The 15,885-nt window shown below is 35.8% G+C and overlaps 3 protein-coding genes across 4 annotated transcripts; 2 read left to right on the top strand and 1 right to left on the bottom strand.

Annotated features, from left to right (window-relative positions):
* Positions 1–1,977: 1,977 nt before the first annotated feature.
* On the bottom strand, positions 1,978–10,520 carry LOC119828796 (polyribonucleotide nucleotidyltransferase 1, mitochondrial). 2 transcript variants are annotated; one of them, XM_038351054.1, is made up of 14 exons: positions 10,231–10,520; positions 9,769–9,974; positions 9,135–9,345; positions 8,497–8,663; positions 7,975–8,131; positions 7,378–7,591; positions 6,492–6,619; positions 5,950–6,140; positions 5,177–5,334; positions 3,745–3,932; positions 3,176–3,299; positions 2,679–2,819; positions 2,272–2,364; positions 1,978–2,185 (listed from the first exon to the last, which is right to left on the bottom strand). In XM_038351054.1, exons 1-14 carry the CDS (start codon positions 10,344–10,346, stop codon positions 2,033–2,035), a joined length of 2,247 nt encoding a protein of 748 aa, XP_038206982.1. In that variant the 5' UTR covers positions 10,347–10,520; the 3' UTR covers positions 1,978–2,032. The 2 variants fall into 2 exon arrangements, with proteins under 2 accessions (XP_038206982.1, XP_038206983.1); XM_038351055.1 differs by lacking the exons at positions 9,135–9,345; positions 9,769–9,974; positions 10,231–10,520 and having other exon boundaries at positions 8,489–8,631.
* Positions 10,521–10,938: 418 nt separating this feature from the next.
* On the top strand, positions 10,939–12,047 carry LOC119828525 (ribonuclease P protein subunit rpr2-like). Its single transcript, XM_038350700.1, has 3 exons — positions 10,939–11,135; positions 11,242–11,333; positions 11,819–12,047. The coding sequence occupies exons 1-3, from the start codon at positions 11,067–11,069 to the stop codon at positions 12,039–12,041; spliced, it is 384 nt and encodes a 127-aa protein (XP_038206628.1). The 5' UTR covers positions 10,939–11,066; the 3' UTR covers positions 12,042–12,047.
* A 1,017-nt stretch (positions 12,048–13,064) lies between these two features.
* Positions 13,065–15,048, top strand: LOC119828749. Its single transcript, XM_038350992.1, has 3 exons — positions 13,065–13,071; positions 13,720–14,070; positions 14,309–15,048. Exons 1-3 carry the CDS (start codon positions 13,065–13,067, stop codon positions 15,046–15,048), a joined length of 1,098 nt encoding a protein of 365 aa, XP_038206920.1.
* Positions 15,049–15,885: the final 837 nt, after the last annotated feature.

Below are 15,885 nucleotides of genomic sequence, written 5' to 3'. Positions count from 1 at the left end.
GCCATTTTTTAATCTGTGCTTACGTTTGGATGGTTTTATGACAGATTCTGCTAGATATTGTGTGACTCGATTTTTTATTTACTGCGTTATTTATTTGGATCCGCATCTCGTTATACTTGCAGCCATATAACGGCGTAACGACTGCTGTAGTCGATAGTGTTGCCACTGTATTTACCGCACGGTGTTAGGTGTTAATGTTACGGCTCTGCGCAGAGCATTCCTATTCGAATTTAAATAATATTTTCATCGAATATTGTAAATAGCTATTATAAATATAAATGTTGTTATTTAATGCTGGTAGTCACAACGAAATCAAAGACTGCAAGTATTACTGTGGGATTTGACATTAATGTTTATCGAGTATTGTTGATTACTTTATTTTTTGACAATCACTTTGATTAGTTCTAAGTTCTAGGGGTCAATTATTTATACTAAAGTGTACTGAATGTATGTGTACGTAAACTAATGTAGGTGTTACGATCCCTCGGACGAATGTACTGTAGTGCCTTCGACATAACGTCCTTTGTGATACAATATTTTTTCATAGATTGTACAGATTATTTCTTGCAATAAAATGTAAAAGAATTTGTTTTTTATTTATCTCCACATACCCTATATTACTGTAATTAGTTTTTGTAAAAGTATATATTGTAGTATATCTAAAACAAATACAGATTATAATAAAATGACAGATGCATTCAGAAAAGCAGTTCCTTTGCTCCTAAAACAGTATTTACAATTGTCGTATCAATAATATATAATATGGTACATTTCCTTTATTCTGCAAACCAATTATTCTATAAAACACTATAGTGCTCGCGTTGTGGGAACTTAAATAAGGTCATATTTACCTGGAGAAATAGATGGCTATATAGATCTGACACGAGACGACGACACAATCGCGACGAAAACTAGCTAACTCATATTGTAATATTATTTTCGTAAATAAAAATAGTACTTTGTTGAAGAAAAACTGGCATAATCACAAAGAGCTCTCTCTGCATCGGTAATATCATCATCTCATATCATGATAGTAATAAATCGTTTAGTAGTGCTTAATTCAAAAACAACCTTAAAATGTATTAGTAGAGGAAGCCTAGTATAGCATAAATGAATATATAGAAGATGAAAATCCATGGAATGTTGTCGCTTGAAAACCACAGGACAGTTCATTGGTATCATTCTTTTGTACATATTATGAAGAATTAAAATGTAAGTTGATATTATTTTAAAAGAGCAACTACAGAGCTTCTTGCCGGCTCTTCTCTAGAAACTGCTTTCCGAATAGGTGGTAAATGTAAAAACTATGTAATAGACTATATACTAATAAATATTACACTAATGACGATTCAAAAGTGCTTCTATAAGAAGTCTAATTAATGAAACGAAGCAAGAAGAATTTCTAATGTATTTATTTATATTTACAATTTACTCTTCGTAAGCCTAAACCTTAACAAAATATAACATACAGTCAAGGACAACTAATCAACCAAGTCTTTAATCCTTTATTGGCATTTTTTTTATATCTAAAAGTGAGTAGCGAATTTTTATTTTGAGAGGAACATACATAACTCAAAATTCTGTATCTAATATATAATGAACATTACCAACAAAAATAATATTTTCTTTTACATAAAGCAAACGGTTACATAGAATTTTAGCGTCAAGAAATTTTCAAAGACAAGTAATCAGCCTCATAATCTGATTTGTCCCCAATTAAGAATCATAACATATATATAATAAAATCAAGTTACCTATTTTATTAACCTCAATCCTGCTACCCTTCTGGTCAGCTAGCAAGCTATCCCAATAGTATCAAAATGATTAACAGGTTTTATACCAAAAAATTGCATTTCGAAACAGCAACGGCCATTTATAACCGTGCTCTTTAACAGATAACAGAAAATAAAATACATCGCATTACGCTTACACAAGTCGGGCAATTACCTGACTTCGGTATTTCCATTCTGGAGCGTGTACAACGTGTCTAACACTTTGGGGCTACCTATTCGGTCTAGCTGCTAATTTAGAGCTAGCTCTTATCTAGTTTGCGCACGTGTGGGGGTGGCGGGGAGGATAAAACTTTTCGCGAAAGTCTGATCTGGCCCGAGACAGGGTCGCGGCCGAAGTACTTTACCTGAATCTCAGAACCAACGTCCAGGCCTAACACCGATGGATGCATTATCTGAAAATTGGGAAAATATACACTTAAATATCTATAGTAAAAGTAAAGTTGAAAAGATTGTTTGTTGCAAACACACAATCGCTCACCTTTCTATGATCCAACTGCGAGTTGTGCACGAGCGCTGGCGTCATGCCGTTGTATAGCGTCACCAACACGCCAATGTCTTTAACTTCCACCACCTGGATAAATCGAGTAAAAAAAAAGGTTTTAAAAACATTTAGTTTGTTATTAAAAAAAAAAGAATTACACTTACAACTTTACGATAAAAAAAAATAATATCTAACCGAATTTGCCAGTATCTTTCCTAAATTCCAAATAAAAAATCAAATATATAAAAAAACTTAACTAAACTTTTATAAAACATTGGGAAGAAACTGGCCTTCGAAACACAGTTCACCACCAGTTAGAAGGTAAGGGTCTGTATTATTTTCTACTACTGTTTCTGTTTTGAAATAAATGAATAAAAATAATAAAATAAAATCGGAAGCGTCACCTTAGCGCTGTAGACGGCGCCGAACTCGAGCAGCGGCTGCGCGTCGGCGGCGAGCCAGCGCGCCACGCGCGCGCGCGCCTCGTCCATGGCGGCGGGCGACGGCGCGAACACGCTGTAGCGCGTCTCGTCCACCGGGCTGATCTGCTCACGCCGTTAAAGCTCACAACCGACTCCGAAAAAGTGGTTCTCAATTTTTGAGAACTCTTTTTTGGTGTGGTTCTCAACTCTCTTTTTGCGTTTGAAAGGAAATTACTGTCATTTGTCCCCATTTTTGAATTTTGAATGGTGCCTTTAACTATTTCCCTATGCGTGCATCATCCGAGTATCCCATTATTATTCTACCATTCTAGTATTATTTTACTTACTCTTTTGGTACCTAAATTTAACTACTACTAGTACTCTAGTTACTTATGGGGCTTCACTTCACTGTTGTTTTTCAACTTACTTTATATACCCTTACCTATAAAAACCGAAGAGAAAAGAAAATCCATATCTACCTGTACACCAGTCTCCACATACAGCTTCTTCAGATTGATCCCGCCGACTCCGAGCAGCTTGGCGCGCTTGTGCACTTCCACTTCCAACTCCTCAATTACTGGCATGTTCTCTTTGTTTACTTCTCTGTAGAGGGTAAAATACTAGCTTTAGATGTACCGCAGTATAGAAAAAAAAACACAAAATTGAAGTGGTTTTTTTTCAAAAATCAGTTATAGTTTTTTAATGCAATAAAAGTTACAGCATTTTAAGCATGACTATATTAATTTAAGAAAAAGAGCTAGTGTAAATGATAGACTTAACTGTTTCACCTGCTTTTGTACAGCGTATACAGAAGGAATTATTTAATCTTGGCGATCCTAATCAGGTGAATAAGTTAAACTCTTTAAATTATTGTACTATCACCGATCCTTGATAAGTGGAAAGGTCGGATATGTAATTTTAAAGTGGATCAAAATCGAGTCTAAAGGAGATGGTTATATAGAAACATAGAAGTATATCAATATGAAAGCGTATTAAGGAGAAAAAAAATAGTTAAAACTGTGATATTAAGTTTCTTCCGACTACCTACCTCGGTTTGTCGATACACTGGTTCATTATGTCGATGATCTTGCTCTTAGAGTCGCAGGCCTTTTGCACGGACTCCATCACGACCTTGAGTGGAAGACCAGGTATTTTGATGTCAGCTTGCAGTGCGGTGATGCCCTTCTTCGTACCCGCCACTTTGAAGTCCATATCGCCCATGTAGTCCTCTATACCCTGGGTAGGAATTGGGTCTTGGTTATGCCGAATGATCGGAGTATTTTTAATAAAAAAAGGAATATTTGAGAATTAAAATGAATATTATTCTAAAACGGTGAAGGAAAACATCGTGAGGAAACCGGCATGCCCGAGAATCAAAAGTTCGACGACATGTGACATCTGCCAACCCGCACTTGGCCAGTGTGGTGGATTATGGCCTAAACCCTCATAGGAGGCCTGTGTCCCAGCAGTGGGAACATATATGGGCTGATGATGATGATATGATTATTCATATTGTTTACATTGCAATTTATCTGTAATTTATTTATATATATTATATACAATAATGTTTTAATTTTAACTCGAATCGTCGGTAAAAACCACGATGAATCACGATGAAGATGGGATGTCACACGTCAAGTGTATGGTGTCTTTAATGGTTGGATAGTCTAAGATATCAATGCCACCAGACATCAATGGTGTATGTTCAAGGTATTATTTTTTTACGTTCCTTGATCACATGATTTCAGGAAATTGGGTCTTTGACCAAGACTAGTATTTAGGCATACGACAGTCTATACATCAACATACACCAACACTTGACGTTAGGTGGCCGTGGTATCTTGCTCTCTCTTGCTTTGAAAAACTCTCATTTATATTGAAAGTATGAAATTACATTCATTTATGCCAATTCACAAAAAAAAAAAAATTAAAACTATTTTGTAATACGAAAAGAACTTATTCAACTGAGTATAAAATAGACATCCACTCAGTGACGTGAGAGTTTAAGCTCATCGAAACAACTTAGCCTCATCAATCTAGAGAGAACTCAATTTCTGCAATGTAAAGAGAACTCAGCCTCTCAGAATTAGAGAGAACTCAGCGGCTCCAATGTAAAGAGAACTCAGCCTCTCAGAATTAGAGAGAACTCAGCGTCTCCAATGTAAAGAGAACTCAGCCTCTCAGAATTAGAGAACTCAGCGTCTCCAATGTAAAGAAAACTCAGCCTCTCAGAATTAGAGAGAACTCAGCGTCTCCAATGTAAAGAGAACTCAGCCTCTCAGAATTAGAGAGAACTCAGCGTCTCCAATGTAAAGAGAACTCAGCCTCTCAGAATTAGAGAGAACTCAGCGTATCCAATGTAAAGAGAACTCAGCCTCTCAGAATTAGAGAGTACTCAGCGTCTCCAATGTAAAGAGAACTCAGCCTCTCAAAATTCGTCCCGCCCCTCAAGGTCCGGTGTACAACGCCAGGCGACTCACTAACAAGTCGCACAGTATCCGATAGTCGGCGACGTGACCTTGCGCGTCGGGGCGCGCCAGCAGCCCCACGGCCACGCCGGCGGCCGGCGCGCCCAGCCGCAGCCCCGCGTCCAGCAGCGCCAGCGACCCGCCGCACACCGACGCCATGGACGACGAGCCTGCGCATATATAGTAAATACTCGTTTGTTTTATGTCATGTCGGCCAACCGAGCTGGTGGGTCGCCTGATGGTAAGCGACCCCGCCCCCCCTTCCATGAACATTTACATAGGTAGTGCCTGTGTACGTTTTTTATGGGTAAGTAGTAAGAGTATATATGAGATTCTGCTATGAGGAATATCGAAAAACGCTGCTAAAACCACAAGACCGATTTGATCAAAAACAAAACTACATAATCCAGATGTCGAAAGGGTGCCACTGAAAATCAGAGCTGAGGCGTTAAGCCTCAGGTTTCCTGAGTGGCATCCCTTTTAGGCACACGCAGCCACACATAATTGTTAAGTGTAAATTTTTATTTTTATCTATTTTTTTCCTCTTATATATTTGTTTTTTATTGTATGCTTCTGTTTTTTCTGTTTGATCTGTTGTGTGTGTGTATGTCTGTGTCAAATAAATGTTTTTCTTTCTTTCTTTCATAATCGAATACAATTTGAAAGACTAATATGCTAGGACTCGAACATAAAAAAACCCTTTTATCATTACACCAATCAAGTGCCTCTAATACACAGATTTAGTTTTTCCGGTAATAAATGTCCCATTTGCCCCATGCACTCACCATTGGACTCCAGCACCTCCGCAGTGAGCCGCACCGTGCACGGGTGTTGGGGCACAACGGGCATCAGGCCGCGCTCGGCGAGTGCCCCATGCCCCATTTCGCGGCGGCCAGCTGGCCCCATACGCCCCACTTCACCCGTCGCGTATGACGGAAACTCGTAGTGGAGGAAGAAACTCTTTTCTTTTATTCCGCTAGAAAAGGATCATTACTCTACTTTCTTTATACATATACTAGTTGCACGCCCTGGCTCCGCCCGGGTAGTCTTTTAAAGTAATTGAAATAATATTAACTATCCCATCTTTTAAGTTGGATCAAACTGCACATGGTGTGCAAATTTCATTAAAATCGGTTCAGTAGTTATGGAGTCCATCGCGGACACGAAATTTACATATATGTATTAAGATGTTACATTTAAAACTAGCGTTAGAACGCGTTTTCCCCAGTTATTGTATGTTTGCTTCTTCCTTCTTTCTAATAAGGGATTGATAGACTGATATAATTTTGAAGTGAAGTCCAGTGAAGCGAGCTAATCGATATCATACCTTGTTATCATAGTGAGAGGGTCCATTTTTAAAGCGCTCTCAGGTGAATCGAAAGCCACAGTGCACAGCACCTGGGTTTGCCCGCGCTGAAATAGCGCACTGCCGTGGAGGGGCTCGTATAACGACACCTGTTCATGAGATAAGGTACAATAGAGCTTAATTAAGTATACAATGGAAAAATATCCTAAACTTTTATCATTTCCACCTGAGAAAATTATTTTAACAATTAAACTGAAGCGCCATGGGAGGTACCACCGCATTTAAATAAAAATAGTATCATCAAAATCGGTCCAACCCGTAAAAAGTTAGGAGGTAATAAACACAAAAAATACAGTCGAATTGAGGAGCTCCTTATTCATTTGAAGTCGGATAATAAATCGATACACATGTATAGAACAATGACAACTTCTAAAAGTCTGACGTCGTTATCTTTAATATTATAATCCTGCTAATAGACCGCCTCCTTGGTACAGTGGTTAACGCGTGAGCGTAGGACCGAGGGGTCCAGGGCTCGATTCCAGGTGAGGACGCACAAAAAGTCTTGGTCTGGCAGGACACAGAAGAAAAGAAAATCGATCATTGAAATAGATGTGTATCATCTGCCCCATACCCCACTAGGGGACAGATCTGAATGAAATTTGGCATAGGGATATATTATAATTATAGTCTGCATTTGTTACCAGTTACCATGCGGGCGAAGCTCCGAGATCGAAGTTCGAACCAGTTCTATATATTTGTAGGAGATTTGTAGGATCTTTGCTATAATGTCACCAGAGAACACGGGCTTGGAGCTCACCCACTTATCACATAAACATATTTGGATACAACTATGCGAGGACCCTTGCGAGCTGGCCAAATTGTGCCAATAGTTCCCTCGACTACTCACCTCACAGCTAATCTTCCTCAAATCGTCCAGCCCTCTCCCATCGCACCTGGTGTCCGTCTCGAAGATCATGTCCCGGAAGGTCTGTCGCAGGTGCTTGTTGAAGCAGTCCTGCAACTTGGCCACGTCTTCCTCCGTATCCCTCAGCTGGTTGAGCACTGTCTGCCGGAGTTCGGATATTGCGTTGTCGCGGGACGTCTTGTCGTGGTTATAGTCGCTAGTGTAGATTTCAAGAAAATGTTATGTGATTTTGGAAAGAAAGGAAGAACAAAAGAGCTGTTAAAAAGAGGGCTTTTTTAATTATTGCTTTGTTGTTGCCATTTGATCCCATTTTAAATTTGGATTACCTCCTCCCACGGACATAGGTGATCTTTGTAGAAGAAAAATAAAAATTTAATTGTTTAATACATGACAATTTAAAAAATAACAATATTATCATATTTTTTACTTTAACATTTTTTGTAACAATAAATTTGGTTTGTACAAAGAGCATCCAGTGAGTTTACTCACTCAATCCACACTGTTAAAGAAGCTAAAAAATGTGCTTTGGAGGTCAGATAAAATAAAATTCTGCAAGTCAATAATAATAGAATGAATTACCTCAATATCTCTCTAATTTTCATAGTTGATAGAGTCTTAATAGTCTCCACAATGCTTTCATTGAGCGGTTCCGGTATTTCGTATTCGCGCTTCATCTTGCCATGCGTTTTCTGTAGCTTTTCGATACTGCGCACTATGTTCTGAGCTTCTTTCGTTCCTGATAACATAAAACGAATATATTTTGTTATTTAAGGGCGAAAATTATCTTTAATATAAGTTACTCCGTAATTTTGAAGGAAAGAAACAAAGAAAGAAAGAAAATACATTTATTTATATAAGGTAAAGTTAATAAAAAATAATCTAATTTACAACACATTAAATAAACCTCATATAAACGGGAGATCCACTCAGTGTAAAAAAAAATTTGTCATACTAATCATCAAAATCATGTGATAATTACTACAAATATTTAAATGCTTCAAAATACTAAATTTTTATTTAAAATATGTGAATTAATCCACCCATATTGAATTGTAGACAAATATGGTAACTATGTCATTTCAGTCAGACTTACATTCGTACCTAATTTGATGGCTTTCAACAGATCCTGCTGCAGGATGTCATTCGCATGGCCCTCCAGCATTACCACCAGGTTGGAAGCTGCTGCACTCACCACCAGGTTGAGGCTGGACTGCTCCAGCTCCCGTCGGGTTGGGTTGATGATCAGCTCATTATCTATTTGTCCTATTCTAGAATATCAAGGATTTATTACCGTGTGTCAATAATTGTGTATCTTGTTTAAACCCATACTTTAACCCATCCATTTCAAGTTTAATAGTAAAATATTTTGTATGATATATAGATATATATATATATAACATGATTCTAATTTTGTTTTTGTCTGTGTTGTGGGAACTGAGATTTTTGAAATAATCATATTAGAAAAATTATATATCTGATACTAGCTTCACCTGTATGCTTGTATGAAACCGACTCTTTTAAATTTGATTTTAATCCAGTCTAAAGAGACAGATTTAATTCAAATTACACTTATCAAGGATCAGTTTTAAATAAAAAAAATTATGAGTTTGTCTTATTATTCTGGTAAGGACTGCCAGGATTAAATATATTTTTTTTAAATAAGAGCAAGTGAGAAAATTTTGTTGATTATAAAGTTAAAGTGTATTATTTAGCTTTTATAACTAAATTATTTATTTCACCTCACAGCGCCTATTGGTCCGTTCCATGGTACATCAGACAGTGCCAATGCAGCACTGGCAGCATTGATAGCTATTGTTTCTGGTGGGTTTGTACTGTCCACGGCAAGCATATTGCATACTATCTGAGTATCAAAAAAATAGTTCTGCGGGAACAAGGGTCTAAGTGACCTGTCTATCACTCGTGATGTGAGGATTTCCCGTTCCGTTGGACCTGGAAATTGTTTAAGTAATTATAAGACGGACAGTTAGATAAATTATTTAAAAAACACAAAAATTGAGACAGACAGAGAAAGGGTGAAACAAACTGGTTACTTAAAGCATTACAAACCAAACCTCTCATAAGTAGTTACCACTTCATAAAAATGTAAAAAACATGGTCATATTTGAAAAGATACATTTCTTTTAATTTTTAGTTTTATAGCATTGAAATGCTTTATAAATGAGAAATTTTGAAAGAATAGAACAAATTTGATCACGAGGCAGGATTCGAACCTGCGTATCTTGCCTAACCGTAGCAAGATACATTTCTTTAAATCCCATTTATAAATTGTTGTCACTGCTATTTGCTCTCGCAAACATTAAGATTTGAGTATCTATACATATTTAATAACTTCCAACTATATAAGTATACTACCTAGTTCTTTTCTTAAAAAGTTAGTTGGTATTCGGCCAGCAGCCGCAGCCTTCTGTCTATAATCAACTACAAGCGGGAGGAATGAGGCACTGCTTTGTTTTGCCCTTGATACCACTGTCGACAGCACACTGGTGCTACCGAGTGTAGCCACACATGCTCCGTCAGCAAACCTTGCATATTGACCAGACCTTAACTTTAAAGTGGAGCTGTAACAAATTTTTAATAAATTTAAAAAATGAAAATAACATATACCAAATGTGTTACTAAGTATTCATATATTTACACATTATTTAAATAAGGCATTGTAATATAAATAATAAGGTAATTTTTTTCGTCTAATAAGACTGAGTAGGTGTAAGTTTTATTATTATTTACGTTAACTATCTTTTTATTTAAATTAATACATAAATTCTAATTCTAAATATGTATATTATGGAATTAGGTACTCCACACTGAACTCACCCATTAGAAAATGGTACGTCGATTTCAGCGATATTAGATTGTGATGATAAATATTTTCTGTGATATTTGCTTCTATAATTTAATTTTGTTAAAAGAACGCGGTGTTTCAGCAACATTTTCAAACAATTTTAAAACGACCGGCACATTCATATGGTGCACATTGGTATAAAGAGTAATAAAAAGTTTAGTAGTTATACTCTAGAGTGTATAAAGTGTATAGAGTTATAAATTACGCATGTGAAAAAGCAAAAAAACAAACAATATATATCACAATTTATATTGAAAACTGTTTCGTAATTTTTTAAAGGTTATGTTAAACTACTATTTGTCATTGTCACATGTCATAATTATGTTTTTATTAAACCTCGAGCTTGTATGTAGCATTTACCTATAGGTAATGCTCGTCGAAGGTATCCATTATAATATAATTAAACTAATGAGCAATCAACGTAAATAAACATTTGCATGTATCAATTAAGGATTCAGTTCTTCTATATTAATATTCATTTTTTTACGTATGTACTTTCTAAAGGAAGCATATATTCAACTTTCGTGTTTTTAACATATTTACATTTAAAGTTTCACCATACATTTTATACTTAACGAATTTAAATTCTAGTTCTTAACCAATACCTTATTTATTTGTTCAAAGCCCATTGTAATCTGTGGTAATATTATTGACGCATTACATATTACTAATCTGTGTTTACATTTCAAAATCAGCTGGCGTGTGGAATGTTGACTGTGACAGTTGAATGTTGATTTTTAAAATTTGAATTGAATGTTTTATAACAATTAACAAACACATAAGAAACGTTAATTAAATTCATGAAAGAATGAGTTGTACAAAAGTTAGGAAAGTTCAAGGAAATGATTGTTTCCAGCGAATTAATTTCTTATATCAAGTAAGAAAAACGTTTTTTTGCAAACGAATGTATTTTGTAGTTATTTCTTCGTTTTAATTATACTTTTAATAAATTATGTTACTATTTTCTACCATTTCTTTTTCAGATCAGTAAACAAACAGTAGAAATTAATCCAGCGCTTTCATCTCACTACGGAAACCTTATTATAAACCTTGCTAAGAAAAATGTTTTAAAAATGTAAGTTGATGTTTTAATTATCAGCAGTTAAAAATTTAAATTATGTAAATTAGCAATCCTAAAATATTATCAGATTGATGAAAGAGCTTACAGTCCAATATATATTGTATCCCAAAATGCAACGATGTTTCTGTAGGAATATCAAATAAAAAGTGGCTCCAGTTGGGAAAAAAAGTTATCCCAGTTGTCCAGCTATCTACGTACCAAATTTCATTGCAATTGGTTCAGCAGTTTTTGTGTGAAAGAGTAACAAACATCTATGCATACTTACAAACTTTGCGTTTATAATACTACATAATTGGGTTATTTTGAGTAGTATGTGTAGGCTCACCCCCTGGTGTTTTCTTTGAATTTTGGGACATTTATTCAAAAATTAACAATTATACAAACATACAACCTTGCTGATGCATTCATATGTTATTAGTAACAGAAGACAGCTTCTTATAAGTGATATTAATGAATCCTATTGGGTTTTAATATTTCAGACACCCAGACATCAAACGACAGATTTGCAAGAAATGTAAATGTGTTCTCAACAACAAATCAAGCACTGTTAAGTTGAGAACCAAAAATAAATCTAAGTACATCCAGAAGATATGTAAAACTTGCGGCACACGAAAGAATTTTCCAGCAGACAAAAATAAAGATTATAAAGTGTGGTTAGAAAAGCCAGATGGTGTTATAGAAGTTATTAAAGCAGCAGAGTAAATAATAGACTTTTATTTGTTACTAGTGATCCACCCCTGCTTCATCTGTGGTACATATATGTAGCCTTTAACACTCAGGGTTCATGTCCAAATCCAACGGGGAAAGAATGTTTGAAATTGATCCAGTAATTCCCGAGATTAGTGCATTCAAACAAATAAACACTTCAGCTTTGTTTGTTTATAGGCTAGTTGCCGGTCGCCTTATCTTAGGTCCACTAGATTGGCCGATGATAAAAAATAAATGTTGTTTTGTAAGGTCATGCCATTCCACTAGTAAAATACTGAAATACAAAATTGGTCTGTCAGTATCAGTGCTATATGAACAAAAAAAAAAACAAGATTTTCAGAATATCCTATCATAATATCAAAGAGATGAGTCAATGAGTCAAATAGGGAGATTATAATAACGAAATAAGGCCACAGGCCCGTTTCCTTTTTCTCATCCTTCTCCGTCCATTCCTTCTGTTATGAATCCTTTCCTTGTCCCCTTCTCTTTAAAAGCGGGCAGATTAGCGCAGGCGCTACCACCGCGACTGTTCATGGGCGGTGGTGATCGCTTGCCATTGGGCGAACCACTACCTCAGTTGGCCGCTTATGACATAAAAATCCTATTTCTACTAATCCTACTTCCTACTAATATTATAAATGCGAAAGTTTGCAAGGATGTGTGTGTGTTTGTTGCTCTTTCACGCAAAGACTACTGAACCGCTTGCAATGAAATTTAGTACGTAGTAGCTGGACAACTGGAATAACATAAAGGCTACTTTTCAACCCGATATTCCAACGGGATACGGACTTACCCGGGTGAAACCAAGGGGCGCAACTAGGTTGCATATATTCTGGAAAATAACACGTATTCATGCATAGCTTTTAACAATGATAATATATTGACGATTTATTTTTAAATTTTTGTATTAATGCGACATGTTTTGTTTGACATGTACATATTTTATACTTACCTATGTAACATTTTAAATCAAATTAAATTTTCGTGTTTACTTTAAAATACAGAAACAAAGTTACTATGACCTGTATTTAAGATTTCGGGCGCACCGCTCTAGTCGGTGGATAAAAATGTTATGAATAATGCATCTGTACCGAGCGCTATAAATCAAATTCAGATGCTGTTGTTTAAAGTAAAACGGATTTTATACTTGCAGAAGCGTTGACAGTGTTGTTAATAAGGTATATTAGAGGCAGTCTAAGTACATAGAACACAATATCTAATGGTTAGTATGTTTGGTTATTGATCAAAAAGACTGTTTCAATCAGCCATAGGCAAAAAAATTGAAATTTTCTAATTTCCATAAACAAACTCAATGTAAATATTTAATCGGGGCAATAAATTTTCTAAGGAAAACATACGTAGACTTCAATTCTAAGAACTCATGTTAAAAAGTTATTGTCGAAGTTCGACATAATTGAATTTAAACCAACGCCGTAAAATATTTTATTACAATAATAATATTGAATATTGAACTGATATTGAGAAATTTTATAGTCCGACATAGAATGGTGTGAAGTGATTGTTATTTTAAAAGCGAAATGTAGCTTCAAAATGCAGAAAAGCATTTTTCTTTTTTTGATAATAACTAATTTATCTGGTCTCAAATCTTCAATATATACGAAGGAGAAGAGACTGTCATATATAAATTCTGGTAATGATTATATCCGTGCAGACGAAAACAAGAATACATTAGATTGGAATGATGCGAAATCAGCTAAACACAAAGCCAAAATCTTTCACAAATTTGCACCTAAAAATGACGACGATGATGTGGTCCCACCTTCTGTACTTAAAGATCCAGATATTTTAAAACAAATATATCGCAAAGATCCTGTATTAAATGTGATAAGGAGAAATAAGTATGCCAGAAGATTGAATGACGCAACATCAGATAGCGCATCTAGTTCCAGCTTAGAACTGAAAAATTGGAAGGACGAGTGGAAGGAACATTGGTTATTAAAAAAACTTGAGGCTATCAATTCTTCAATACCTAAGGGAGATAAAGTGAACATGGTTGCAGCAAGTATGTAGAATGTATATTCTTTGTTCATAGAATAGTACCATACCTTTTACTATTTGTAGTATTTCTTCTACTGCATGGAAATTTAAGTGTTCACCTCTTTTATACTGCCAATCGACATTGGAAGTGTAAAAGAAGTTGCAATAAATAGCTTCATATTGGTGTGGTTTTATTAAACTAACCAATCTAATCTTAACCAACTATTAATAAGACTAAAATGATGATAAAACTTTCTTTAAAGGACCCTGGGGTGTACCATGCGGTGATCCAAATCAACACGATTCACCGTGGGGTAGCTGCATGTTGCCAATGGAATGTGAACCAGAATACAGGATATATCGAGGCGACTTCTATTGTGGTCGAACGAAATTTGTCTGCTGTGGTTTGCTGATCACTGCGTATGATTTGTATGCAGGCTTCGATGTATCATTTGAAGACTCAATCTTACGTACGGATTCTGATGAAAAAAAGAACAGAGATAGAGGCTCTAAGGAGAGGAAGCGAAGAAAGAGAAAGCGAGACCAGAAGCGGCGGAGGCGAGAGAGACTGAAACGCAAACGTAAAATAAAACGGGACATAAAGAAAATAATACGTGAAATAACGAAGATATTGAACAGATCTTTCAGAAATGGAACGACGGCAAGGAAGAAGAAGACCAAGCAATTGAAGAAGTTTATAAAGGAAATGAAGAAGAAATATAAGAAGGATCGGAAAGCCGTGAAGGATATCCATGAGATGGAGATGGTACAAATTGATGCTGCATTGCAGAAACGCTTAAACGAAATAAAGGGTATGAACCAGGAATATATCAAGAATTCGACCTTTAGAGATATTGTTGTGAATGGTACAATAAACAAGAATACAATGAGAATGTTAATGAAAGCGTATCCGGAGTTGAAAGAGATGCTGGGCACTCGACGCAGCGGTGGGCTGCCGGATTACCTAGAATATGATATTGAGTATGGTTTGGTTTATGAATAAAAAATAAAGAAAATGAGAATTATTTGTGTTATTTTGTATGTTTACCGACGATACCATAATTGAATGGGACGTCATTCTTTATGATTGCCTTCATACATTTTGCGTGGCTATAAATATGTGTAAAGAAGTTCAACACAGAGCGTTAAAATTCCTCGCTGTAAACTCTCGCAACTTTACCACTATGGCTTAGACTTGTCTATATGATCTTAAACTAAAAACTATTTGTTCTACAACCAAATGAGATAGACCATTGCAACGTGAGCAAGTACCAGCAATAATTCTCAACGTAATATCTAACTTTGGTTAACTGGTGGTGCATAGTCTGGAGATATGCCAGTATCTTGAATAATGCGACTTATTTTTGGCAGGGGCGCTGCGGTATTCAATTTGTTGGCGCGATCTGGTAGGGCAATGAACTGGTGCTGTGATGCGTGCAAAGAAGTATTGGTACAATGCAATTTTACACAGGTTTTAGTAGGTAAATACGAACTGAAGTTCATTTGAATAAATTGGGAACTAGGCAAATACAAGTATAACCTTCCAAATCTAGCTTTATGTTAAGCAAATGGTCGAACAGTGCTGATTTCAGAGTTATGAACGAACGGGTTGATATGAGATTCATAAAGGCAGACATCCCAGATTAAAAATTCTGAATAAACTTGAAAGATACCCGAGCTAAGGCAGTTTTAAAGTTAATTTAAAGGAGGTTCTTGAACGGTACAAATTTACAAGAAATTAAAGTCTGGTTGGTGTAATAAGGATTATGGTCTAAGAGCCCGTGAGGGCCAGACCTTAGTTAAAGTATAAAATCTAAAAGTTTCTCTGTGTATGCCCACT

This window comes from Zerene cesonia, chromosome 8 (assembly GCF_012273895.1).
Source record: "Zerene cesonia ecotype Mississippi chromosome 8, Zerene_cesonia_1.1, whole genome shotgun sequence".
NCBI lineage: Eukaryota > Metazoa > Arthropoda > Insecta > Lepidoptera > Pieridae > Zerene > Zerene cesonia.
Note: the sequence above shows the minus strand (reverse complement) of the source record. Positions and strands in the feature narration are given on the sequence as shown.